The sequence below is a fragment of the Panicum virgatum genome, chromosome 3K (assembly GCF_016808335.1).
Source record: "Panicum virgatum strain AP13 chromosome 3K, P.virgatum_v5, whole genome shotgun sequence".
In the NCBI taxonomy this organism is placed as follows: Eukaryota; Viridiplantae; Streptophyta; class Magnoliopsida; order Poales; family Poaceae; genus Panicum; species Panicum virgatum.
The window spans coordinates 20205413-20218241 of NC_053138.1; the positions used below are offsets into that span (position 1 = coordinate 20205413).

A 12829-nucleotide genomic window follows, 5' to 3' on the forward strand; every position below is an offset into this window, starting at 1 on the left:
GCTTCATGAGTGATTACACATCCAACGAAGAAATGGTACGACAAGTTAACTAACTATGCAGCGCATTTGAAAGGCAAAGTAACTAAGTAGCTGTTCATTCTCAATTGTACTCCGTCGGTTCTAAACTATAGATCTTCTTGGTACATAGTAAAAGCAACGAATCTAAAAAATAATAATAAAACATACTATAATTTGAAACGGAAGAAGCACAATGCTTTGTACGATCATCAAATTCGCTGCAAACGTGACTGCCGGAGTCCATGAGCGGACATGGACATGAGCCGTCGACGCGGGGAGGGGGGGGGGGGGGGGGGGGGGGGGGGGGCATGTCGAGCGCTTGTTCGGCGATGCTAATTCCGGTGAGCGTGCGTCGTCGCCACGTAGAACGTCTTCTACTCGTCTGTAGGGGTCCCCTGGGTGAGTTGCTCGGCGTGCCCCGTGAAGTAGTAGCAGCAAGGTGTCGAGTTGCTTACTCCTCCATGGGTGCCGTCGGAGCGAAAATGTGCGGCACCACGGGAACTGACCGCGCGCTGCCATATCCATCGGCGTCACTGCGTGCCACCGCGTTCTACTCCATTTGTCTTCCTGAATATACTATGCAACCAAATGAGCAGGTGGCGCAGAGAGCCAAGCAGAAAACACACCCTACATACGGGCAGAAGCACGCAGCAGCTAGCGACCCACGCAACAGTCTTTCATTTTACTAGCACACACGAAACATGTCACGAAGCAAAAAAAAAAAAAAGGGGGGGGGGGGGGGGGGACTCGTCCAGGGTCTACAGTTTCTAGTTGGTACAAACGCAAAGGCGCAGAGGAGCATGGGTGGGTGGCCACACAAGCTTTGGACACTCGTGTTACAAAAGGGCTGCCGACGTGAAGGCCTCCGCTTTCTAGCTCTCGTAGCCAGGTGCCCTGCTCTTTCCCTCATTTCTCTGCGGACAGATGAGGTAAACATCAAGGTGTGGTCCAAGCATATAATATACAAGTAGTGAACAACTTGTCAAACAGGCAAAATGCTGACAATGGCTTAACTACGGAAAAGCAGGGAAAGAAGAAACGTGAGCTGGAAATAGTTCGACTGAAAATGCTAAGGTGCAGCTTTTTTACAATGCCAATGAAACTGGAACTGACGAAACATAGAACATGCTGCAGTGGGATGCAGAATATGAGTGACAACATAATGTGCTTGGAACAACTTTTGTTTTCTGGTATCCATGCTGAATTATAGGGTTTAGCATTAAAGGAAACAGTTTCTTGCGTGCCAGTAGGTTCTTAATGTAGATGTTCACCTTAAACTTGCAGTTCTAACATTATATATGTGAAAGATAGCACTGAGGTTAGTCAAGTCGGCAATTTCACTTCCATGTGGGACTAGAGATGCTGCATGTAGATGTTTTCAAGCTTATGCATCTTTGTTGCTACATCAATTACTCCAACATTTGTTCAGTAGCTCCAAAGATCACAAATGAAGCTGTGAAGCGAAGTGCTTGCTGGAATGGTGGGCATGGATCCTTAAGAATGCAATTTTTTAGTAAATGAGAAAACATAATATGATCTGAATCATAAAAGATCTAACGGCAACAAAAGACAATAATGTGCATAGTGCAGCTATTATTTTAAAAGCTAAAATAAGCCTTCTTTGGAATATCTCGGAAGGCTGAATTCAAGAGTTGAACATATTTATCTGCCAACTTAAAAGAGGGCACATAATAATACACAGAGCTTCCATCCATCATATGTTAGCATGAATCCACCTATTGCGCTTGGATGGTGGAGCAGAGCCACAGCTCCAGCTCAATATCTCAGGACTAGCTAGCCATAGATTAGGCTTACCATATAAGTAAATCTATCAGGAAAATAAGCTACTTAGGCCCTGTTTGGGACCGCGAGCACCAGAAGCGCGACGCGTAAACGCCAACGCGGCCGGAACGTCGCTTCTGCGATTTTTCCTTGCGCAGTTGAAACTTTCGCTTTTTGCCTCGGGGGCGTTCCTCAAACGCGAGTCAGACGCAACCTGTTTGGCGGGATTATTTCCGCGTTTGGCGTTTAAGCGTCGCGGACGCGGTCCCAAACAAGGCCTTAATCACATAAGCCTCAAGCTTCTTCCAAATAGCAGACAAGCTTCTGCAAACTTATAAGAATGTGCTCATAGCAGAATTTAGCTTCTTCAGAGAAGGGTTTCATAATACAATGGCATGCAGGAAATTAAACAAAGACATCTAGCCGTGCATTTTCTGTCCCAATGAGCTAAACTTTACATGCCAATAATGCAGTATATCATTTCATCCTTCCTCACTATGTCCTAGAAAAATCAGTTTTGATAATAACATTCTAAGGGATAAAGTGAACAAAAGATAAAAAATACAGTGGCTAGAGATGTCAAGCAGCCAACACTTTTCATAACTATTCAACTACTATGCAAACAATGAGCATGAAAAAATTCACTGTGTGTACATTCTATGTTAATGCTAACTATCACACTTGCAATTCAGTACTTGGCAATTCCCTTTGCGCATCATATATAAACATGACTATTGTACATTTTGATGTAAACATAAAACCGATGCTCAATAGTGCAATTATTAGCATTTGCTGCCCTAACACATTTAAAGAACTACAAATCAAATCAGATATTGAAACAAATGTCAGATCAAGAAAGAACAATGTTGACATAATTTCACACACTATGTTCACAGTTATAAAGGTGATCATTTTTATGATCAGGAAATTCTACTAGGCTATGATTGTTTTCTTCCTATAAACATCGCAGTGTCTATGTGATAGCTGTCAGTTAATTGTTTTTTTCCTTGAACTTGTTGTCAAGTCAAATGAGAAAGTTGTACCTCTACTGGAAAGCTATGCGACAAGGGCAGGTACTCACCCGTATCAACAAAATAAGTGTCAAAACATTCTAGGGGAATTTTTTTTACTGGACTAGTTCAACACTTCTATGCACAGTTGGTTATTCGGAATGGTACTTCTAGAGAAATAGGAAGACAAAAGCAAACCAATGTAGATTAGGCTTTGTTACTAACTACTGTAGCGTTATTCTTATGATGCAATGTGCTAGTTTGCAACTGATCCTCAACTCTAATTTCTCCTTGTCAATGTCATCGATACACTCCAATGCCAAATTATTTCATCACCTATTTCACAGAAAACCAATTGACAAACAAATGGAACACGTGGAAGATTAAGCAAAGGGACGGACCTTTCTGCACCTCTGGCGCCTCATGATACACAGGCTCATTTTCAGGCACCGGGCGTAGCTCATCCCCGAAGGCGTCGCCACCACCAGCACCCGCAGCATCATCCGGGTAGCGCACAACCACCACGGGGCAGACGCAGTGGTGCACGCAGTAGTCGCTGACGCTCCCGAGCCTCCCTTTCCCGACCCTGCGCGAGGCGCCGAAGCCGCGGCTGCCCATGATCAAGGCGGACAGGCCAAGGCGCTCGGCCTCGAGGCAGAGGCGCTCCTTCATGTCGTGGTCCTTGACGATGTGGATCTTGAAGGGGATCTGCGCGCCGACGAGCGGCTGCGCGAGGTCCTGCGCCTTGGTGGAGGTGAAGGCGTCGAAGTCCTCCTCCCGCTTCTTCTTGGCCTCCTCGGGCTCCTCCTCGGAGGCCGCGGCGCGCGCCGCGCCCTCGGCGATGTCGGCGTCGGGGTCGTCGTCGACGGAGACCGGGATGGAGCCCCAGTCGGCGCCGTAGAGCACGGAGGTGGGGCGGACGTGCAGCAGCACGACGGCGTCCCCGGGGCGGAGGTAGTTCTGGACGGCCCACTTGACGGCGAAGGCGGACTCGTCGGAGAGATCGACGGCGATGCCGATGCGGCGGTGCGGGGAGGACGCAGCCGCGGAGGCCGCGGCCAGCGAGGAGAAGAAGTACCGCGGCGAGGTGGGCTGGATCGCCGCCACCGCCTGCGCCGCGGACAGGCGCACCGGCGGCGGCCCGGACGGCGACCTGTCGCCGGAGACGAAGCCGGAGCCGGCGCCGGCGGTCGGGGAGGCCGGGTGGGTCGCCATCGCCGATTCGCCTGCGTGGGCTCCTCCTCTGGCCCGCGAGATTCCTTCCGGGCGCGGCGGCTTGAATCTAGTCGAGTCTGGCCTGCGCTCGATCTGAACACAGGGAGGGCGACGGGGACGGGGGGAGAGAGACGGGAGGCGAGAGAGACAGCGAGGGTTTTTTTTTTTTTTGAGAAAGACAGCGAGGGTTTTGGGCTTTTGGCTGCAAATGACGCGGATTTGCTGCGATTTAGGGGCTGTTTGCTTCAATGCCACCGTCCGCCACGCCACGATCTGTGGCGGCCTCCACTGCGGCGGGTACTTGGTTCATGATTAAGCTTTGGCTGCCCCACAGCTGCCACACGCTTTGCTAAGCAAAAAAACACGCCAAACTGAGGCGGCCGATTTCTCCGCCACGAACTGTGGCTGCGCCACAACTCAGCGTGGCGACCGATGGCCTTGAAGCAAACAACCCCTTAACCTTTTATACCATTATAACGAGAGAACATATCAAGTGCAACCCTATCTTTTCGGACAATTCAATCTGGTCATCAGATCAACATCCAAAGAGAGGAGACGCAGAGAGGTAGATTTAGAAATTTGCAAAAGTGTGATTAGCCAATCCAAAGGCGGACCCAGAATGTAAAATTACTCAACCCCCCATACCTCTTGAATGTTGATCCAATAACTCAGATTAAAATTTTCATAGTTTACACGGAGAAGTTAGTTTGCACCTGATATGTTTCCTTATAACGAACGTCACCTCCTGAGATATCATCCTTGTTTTTGGTACTACAGAATTAGCATGGGAGAGAGAAAATATTTACATTTTTACCACTTTTACCCCGTGAACGCCAGCACGGCGGTCCAGCTAGGCTCCACGTCATCTGTTTCCCCTCGCTCTCGACCCAAGCCTGTTTTGTACAGCCCCCGCGCCCAAACCCGGCCCATTCTCCACTCTCCTCCTCCTTTCCTGTCCTCTGCTCTCCCCCCCGCCCTGCAGGCCGCCGCCGCCGCACGCCGCAATGTCGTGGTCATGCAACTGGCTGAGGTCAAGTTCGTGGTCGTGCTCGTGGCCGTGGCCAAGGCCCAGCCCGTGGTCCTGGCCAAAGTCGTGGCAGTTCTGCCCCAACGCAAGCTTCGCGTTCTGCCCGTGCCCGAGGACTAGCTCGTGGTTTGCCATCGCCGATCACCACTCCAGCAAACCCACAGCTTCGAGTAATTCCTGACAAGGCATCAACCAAGTCAAATTGAGCCGAATCAGTGACGAAGCACATGGATAGACAGTTAATCCCATGAATTGAAACCAAGAAAAGCTCAAATTGAATAGAGTATGGTCAAAGAACAGAGCAAGAACTCACTGGAAATCGCAGCAGCGGCACAATCCAGTCCCCGACTTGCTCCGCGCTAGGAGGGGTGGCCGCGAAGCCCCGAGCCGCACCAGGCGCTGGGAGGGCCCTCTTGGCCGCTGCCTTCCACGGCTGGGGACGCTCCGCGATGGCGGATGGCCGGCGCCTCGCCGGCCGCGCTTGGGGGCGGGGAGCAGCAGCGAGATGGTGGCGGGCGAGGATCCGACGGCAGGGACAGAGACGGCTGCGGGGGCGGCGCCGCTGGGCACCCGAAGGAGCGCAGGAGCCACGGTGGCGCGGGGAGGCGCGGCCGGGAACTCGCACGCGAACGAAGGAGCTGGAGCTCCGCCTGCGCGCGCCGGTTGCGCAGCCGGGAGCTCGAGCGGGTGAGAAGGCACGACGTGCGCGAAAGGAGGAGCTCCTCCTCCGCGCGCTGGGTGCGCAGCGGGGGGGGGGGGGGGCGAGCAGATGAGGCGGCACGACGTGCGTGAACGGAGGAGCTCCGCCTGCGCTTCGCTGCTTCCGCCGCCGTCACCAAGAAGGACGCTGCCGCCATGCGTGCACGGCGAGGCTGTGCGTGGTGCCCGGGGACGTCAAGGGCCGGAGCATGCTCCTCGACCGCGGCGAGGCTGCCGACGGCGCGAAGCTCGCTGATTTCGGTGCGGCGAGGCTGGTGTCGGCAGTGGCGGGGCAGGGGAAGGCAGTTGCGAAGCAGAGGAGAGGAGAAATAGATTGGAATGAGCTGGGTTGGGCGTGTGGACTGGACAAAAGGGCTCCGGTCGGGCGCAGAGGGCTGGAGCTGACGTGGCCCTTAGCTGGACCACCGCGCTGGCGTCCACGGGGGCAAAAGTGGTAAAAGTGTAAACATTTTTTCTCTCCCATGCTAATTTTATAGTGCCAAAAACAAGAATGCTATCTCAGGAGGTGGCGTTCGTTATAATGGTAAAAGGTTAAATTCACCCCTAATCGAGCGTGGTTCGTCTCAGTGAGTCTCTCTCTATCTTGGTGCGACCTTTGACTGCCAACTTCATCTCTCGTGGCTCCCTGTTCCATTTCGACCATCCGTCCACCCGACCCGCCTCGTCTCGGCTCCCCGTTCGATCTCGACCATCCGTCCACCCGACCCGCCTCGTCTCGTGTTCGCACTCGTACACCCTCCTCGCGAGCCGAGGCAGGGCGGAGAAAACAGCAAAGTTTGTAAATTGGATGGAGGGGTCTGCTGCTGATGTAGCGAAGTGCATAGGAGTGCTTCCGGTGACAGAGAGCACACGGTGTCATCATGAAGCTTGCGTCAAGGCGAAGCAATCACGAATCTTGGGTCGAGGTGAAGCAAAGTTGTGAAAGCGGCTTGTCCATCCAGTGTTCCACTAAAAACTTGGACGATTTTACCCATAAGTGGTATTTGGATTATGTGATTCATATAAAGATATTTTGGTCTTTTGACAAGCATATGTGCGCACGCGTGGAGGGTTATAGTTGGCAGCCACCTCTTGCATCTCTTTTGGTTGGAGTTCCACCTGTTTATTTTGTGAGAGAGATTTTTAGGGTTGACCGAAGGAGAGAGGCGCTCGCCCAGACGGGGCGAGGCCAGCAATGCGCAGCTTGGGGCGAGCAGCGCCGGGCGTCCCACTGCGGGGTTGTAACGTCCTGAAAAATTCACCAAATAAATCACACGTGATAAAATATTTATCAAGAAAATTTTCCATCGTTGAGCTCGAAATCCTCCTAAAACCAAGAACCCTAATTCCCGGAAACTTTTCCCTGTCCCAAACCCCCGTTCTTCCAACACCTGATTCCATTCGACGTGTCCATCTGTTCTTTTTCCGCCGACCGAACCCTTCTCTCTTTTTCCTCACCGCCGTCCCATCCCGCGTCACATGGTTGCTTGTCGCCCACGCGCGACCACCCGTCGCGATCGTCTCCGCGAATCTCTCTCCCTCTCTTTTTCTCTCCCTCCTTTCTCCCTCTTCTCCTCTGCCGAGCACGCTCGGCCCAGCCTCTCGCTTCCTGCCGCACGTGGCCACCCCGCTCGGCGTGCCTCACCTCCCCTGGCCCGCGCACGCGTGACCAACGCCGCGCGTGGCCGACCGCGGCCGCGGTCGCCGCTGGCGCGCACTCGCCCCCTCCCTTTTTCCTTTTTCAAATTTTCCTTTCCTTCTCCTCCATTTCTTTTCCCCTTTTCCTTTTTTTTCTCTCTTTTCTTTTCTCTCCTCCCTCTTCTCTCTCTCCTTCCCCGCGCGCTCGGCACTCCCTTACCTCTCTCCTCCCCTGTCACAAACGCCGGCCGGCCCCACCCCTTCCTCCTCCCCGCACGCGCTGAGCCGCCCGGCCCCGAACCCCTGCTCGCCTGGACACGCGCGCCCGCGCCCCGCTCGGCCTGCTCGCGCGCCGCTCGGCCCGGCACCCTGCTCGCCGCCCCCGCACGCCTGCTCCCCCACGCGTGCGCACCCGCGCGCACGCAAGCGCGCGCCGCGCCGCGGCCGCCCGCGCGCGTACGGCCGAGCCCCGCCGCCACCCGCGCGCTGCAGAGCAGCCCCGTCACCGCTCGGCCGCACGCGACGCGCGCCGCAGCCACCTCCTGCCCCGTGCACGCACACACCGCCGCGAGCCGCGTGCCGCGACACGACCCGCCCGTGCGCACAGCTGTGCCCCGCCGAGCCTACCCGCGCTCCACGCCCGGCCCGGCTCACCCCCGCCTTCCCCGCACACGCCTGCCACCGCCTCGCCTGCCCAGCCCGCGCGCCCCGCCCCGGCCTGCGGCCCACGCATCCGCGCGTGCCAAACCCGCCGCGCCCGAGCCGCTCCAGCACCGCCACGACGTCGCGCGCACGCACACGCGCGCGGACTCGCCACCGGCCCGTGCGCCACCCCGCCGCGCGCGCTCCTCGCTCCGCCCGCGCGACCAGGCCACCGCAACCCGAGCTGTGTACACGCGCACGCCGCCGGTCCCGCTCGCCCTGCTCCACCATGCCCCGCCACGGCGCACACGCTCATGCAACGCCACGCCGCCTTGCCCCGCTCGCCCACTGCCGCCGTTGACGACGCACAGCACCACCTGCACCGGGTCGCCGCCTGCCCGACACTTCACATCCCGCCTCGCCGCCCGCGCCATCGCCCTGTGCGCGTACGATGCCGGCGACCTTGGCACAGCGCCGCCGTTGACGCCCGCCACTGCCTTACCCCACCTCCACCGCCATACTCCCTCTATAAAAGGGGCTCGGCGCCGCCCTGAACCTTGCATCTCCGGCCGCCACCACCCTTTGCTTCCCTAGCGCCGCCAACAGGGCCGCCTAGCGCCGCCGCCGCTGGTCATCGCGGAGCCGCCCCCTCGCTCCTTCCCAGCCCGAGCCAAGGTGGGTAATCAAACCCCCACACCACCCTCTCCCTTTTCCCCCACCGACACCCGCCTCTGGCCGCCCCTACCGCGCCGCCCACGGCCGCCGCCGACCCACCACGGCCATGGCCGCCGCACTCCTCCCCGCGGGCCCTCTCCTCTGAAATTGAGGAGGGGAATCGAACCCCAGCGTCGCCCTCCCCCTTTCCCCCTCTACTCCGGTCGTTCCCGAGGGCCAGGGCCGCCAGCTGAGCGCCGCCGACGCCCCCCCTGACCGCCTCCCCTGTTTTCCCGTGGAGAGAGGAGGAAGAAAGGGCCATTTAGCCCAAAACCCCCTCCCCTTTCCTCTATTCAGTAAAGAACCCCCACCCTTTTAACCAAAAGAACCCTTCCTGTTTTCCTATTTTGCAATTAGACCCTCAGCTATTAAAACTTAATAATGATTAGACCCCTACACTTTTCTAATAGGCCCAAGCATTCTTAGAAAATTACAACCAAGCCCTTTCTACCCCCGAGAAACTTACAAACAGGTCCCTGGACCATTATTTAACCCCTAAACTTTTGTTTAATCTATCATTTCATGCGCCAAACGACCTCGGATCAACCCGAAACTTTACCACGTCTCTTTTAACTTAGCTCCAGCCGTGACTTTCAGAAACCACCCAAAAATATTACTCCATACTCCATATTTTATGTGCTTCCGATCCGAGCTCAACGATAGATCTTTATTGATTGTGTGCTTGTTTGTGTGCGCTGTAGACCACGGAGTAAACGAAGGAGAACCCGTCAACGAGCAGTACTGTGAGCAGGTGAACGAGGACCCGTTCCGCGACCCTGAGCCCGAAGGACAGGACATCCCAGAAGGCTTTGAAGACGGCAAGTTCAATCCCATCCTTTGATGCATGCTTCTGTCCTAGTTTTTATAAACTCAACCCAATGGCCTGCTTTATAAAATCGCATATGTTTTGCTTGCATGAAAACACGGTTGGATAGCCACCCCTTGATTTGTGATGACCATTCCTTGACCACCTAGATTAATGTCTAATTTTGCTTGGACATTAATCGATACTAGAATGCTTATGACTTTACTCATAATATGATTTTTTTTTATAAAGAAAATGTGTGTGTTTGTGGGATGGGATAAATGTGGTGTTTTTGTAAAGAAAGTTTAGACGGGATGGATGGCATTTCTACGGATTTGCCATTTGGTGTGCTCGTGCCAATGTGGCAGGGCAAAGAAGGGAGATATCCATCTTGTCGAGTCTAAGGACCGAGTTGATGTGTCATCTCACCTAACTCCACTATCGTGCAAACCACTCGACCGTTGAATGGGCAACGGCTTAGCATAAATCCCACTAGTTAATTTGATAGCCATCAGGAGAGCTGAGAGCAACGGGTGACCAAGGAGCAGGGATATGCTCAGTGTGACTTATACCCCGGTTATACCTCAGAGTTAGGTCGATGACCCCTTGGTGAATCCCGTGATGGCTAGTCAGGCTTAACTAAGGTGGGTAATGGCTATGTTGGGATCTACACCGACACGACGGTGTTCGAGATGTGGTATCCTACTTGTGGGTAAAGTTGCACACCTCTGCAGAGTTAAAAACTATTCGAATAGCCGTGCCCACGGTATTGGGCGAGTTACGGTGTGGTCACATAACTAGTGTTTCATTGGGATGGGATGGTGTGAGTTGTTTTGGAATTGTGTCCGGCAGTTGTGCCGTGTGCTACGACGGACGGGGAGTCCGGTAACAGTTTAAAACTTAAACCCCGTGTTACTCAAAACAAAAACTGGTTTCTGAAATATTTTCTGCTAAATAAACCCCTGCATAAAATTTATCTTTCTGCAAATTAAACCGTAACCTTATCCTTGGTATACCTATGCATATTATTCTGATATAACCCCCTCCGTGGGTGATGTTGGACTTGCTGAGTACGTTTGTACTCACCCCATTCTTACTTTTTACAGAAGAAGACCCAGACTTCGTGCCAGACGACGCTAAGTAGGGTTATCGTTCTACACCCAACCTTGCCTGTGGAATCGGCCCTGTCGAGATGCCTCCGCTGTCGCAATACTCTGAGCCCGTGCTAGACCCCATGTGGTTTGCGGTCTGGTGTTATGTCGTAGCTTGGTTAATTATTATTATTATCTATAGCGAGTGTCCTCCAAGGTTTGTACGGTTTTGAACCATCTGATGTAATAAATGTGGCATCAGCCTCCTGGGACTGGTGTTTTGTATCACATTTAAGTCCTCTCCTATGAGGGGACGCTTCAGGGGTCGAGCTGTCTGGTGGGGTGCACGCTGCTCGAGCAGCAGCTGGGTCAAGCGACTCGGCTATCGGGGGTGTGCCTTAAGTTTGCAGGGGGTTAACACACCTTTGTGTACAAAAGAGACCCGAAATATTGATCTAAGGGCTTATTTGTGAGGTCTAGGGACTAGTTGCAGCATTCAGGTACCTATTTGTAAATCATAGGGACTTTCTTGTAATATTCGATCCCACCAATAGAATAAATGTAAACAACCACCTCCTCCTCCCTATAAATAGCACCCAACGGGGTGGAGGTGGGGACTATGTCATTTGCTCTCTCATTCACTTGGCTTGCTCTCTCTTTCTTCCTAAAGTTACCACGTGAAGCTTTGGCCACTCTTTGCCTTTTCGGTTTGGTTTTGGTTCGCTCGATCTCCAACACAGGCGGGAGGCAGGTTTGTCCTGATTTCGTTTTTCCTCTCACGATTTCTTACTAGAACTATTTAATCACTGATTTCGATTAATAAATTGTTTGATCCACATGTTTTACCATGCTTAGCTAGTTCTTCGCTTTTACTCTTGTGAATCGCGGTTGGTTCTTTGCATTCTGAAATGACTTGTGTTGATTAGTTCTTATAGCTAGTCTTTGCATGGTTAGTCAAATAAGCTTGAGTTGCTTTTATATTAATTAGGTCAAATATTTTTTGTTAGACTTTTAATTGGATTTTTATTTAATACTTCCGACTTGATTTTGAGCCTTGCTGATCATTGTTCAATCGGTTGCATGTTTAGTGAAGTAAGCAATTTTGCAAGTTTTTTTTGGAAAAAACTTTTTTGGCACTTTGATAAATTATTGCTTCCGTTTTGTGTCATGCCTTGCTTGAGTAGATTGTTTTTCATTGACTTTCACTTTGCGTTCAGTGTTTCCTGTCCATTCCTATGGTGAGCGTGTTAGGGTGAGCACGTAACTAAGTTGTCTTGTATTACCTTGGCGGTTATAAAATAGGCATGTCGAATTAAATTCGGGATATTGATCTTGTTCTCATTAAGAAATTTTTTTAAAGATTCTTATTCACTTCCTCCCTCTCTCTCTCTCTGGTCGTCTGTCCCGGCCCGTGAAAGTATCCACGGCACGCGGATTTGGAGAAATTGTGGGCGCTGCACATGGCAAGAGATCGAAATTGAAATTAAAAGATTATTTTCCTCACCTTGTACGCACGTCACTACCACATCTCCTTATAAAAACCCAAGCACTACAAGCTATTTTTATCGTGCCGCATTGCTAATTCTTGCTTATAGCTGATAAGCTGATCGATTTCTAATACGCCGCCGCTGTTCATTCAGAGGATCCAATATGAGTGCCACGATGAGTTGCAGAGGCCCCATCCATGTGTCAGCCGTGTTCATTCTCGTCGTGCTCTTTGTATCGTCGCCAGCACAATGTAAGTATACTAATTACAATAATGCATGTCTCATTTCGCCAAATTGAGTTTTTGCCATATATATAGCCTGCATGATCTAACTACAATTATCCCTTATCCATCCATGTTTTCACCAGCAGCACGTCATCGTCTAGAGCTTCCTCTGGCTGCAAGTAGTGAAGGTGATGATGCGATGGCGGTCAATTCCACTTCCACGGCCTTAGCCTTAGATGATGTGGCCGGAAAGTTTGAAGTGATATTTTGTATCGAAAAAAGTGTGTGACAATAAGCCGTGCTATTGTTGCATGGCCGCAAAGTCATATTACAATTACTGTTACCGCACAAGGGATGCCTGCAAGTCACAATGCAGTGCCTGCAATCCAGGCGCTACAGTAAAGAGCGAGGCGATAAGGGCGGCGAATCGTTCCGGCGACGATCTGGCCGGTTCCCCCTCTCCTCCGGTAGCCTTTC

At 52.6% G+C, this 12829-nt stretch overlaps 1 protein-coding gene and 1 long non-coding RNA gene across 2 annotated transcripts; one reads left to right on the forward strand and one right to left on the reverse strand.

The window, feature by feature from the left end:
* Positions 1 to 629: 629 nt before the first annotated feature.
* On the reverse strand, positions 630 to 4432 carry LOC120698216 (universal stress protein PHOS32-like). The gene is made up of 2 exons (XM_039981747.1): positions 3212 to 4432; positions 630 to 932 (listed from the first exon to the last, which is right to left on the reverse strand). The coding sequence occupies exons 1-2, from the start codon at positions 4023 to 4025 to the stop codon at positions 925 to 927; spliced, it is 822 nt and encodes a 273-aa protein (XP_039837681.1). The 5' UTR covers positions 4026 to 4432; the 3' UTR covers positions 630 to 924.
* A 6829-nt stretch (positions 4433 to 11261) lies between these two features.
* LOC120701302 lies at positions 11262 to 12731 on the forward strand. The gene is made up of 3 exons (XR_005686030.1): positions 11262 to 11392; positions 12282 to 12379; positions 12496 to 12731. It is a non-coding gene; the product is annotated as an uncharacterized LOC120701302 (long non-coding RNA).
* Positions 12732 to 12829: the final 98 nt, after the last annotated feature.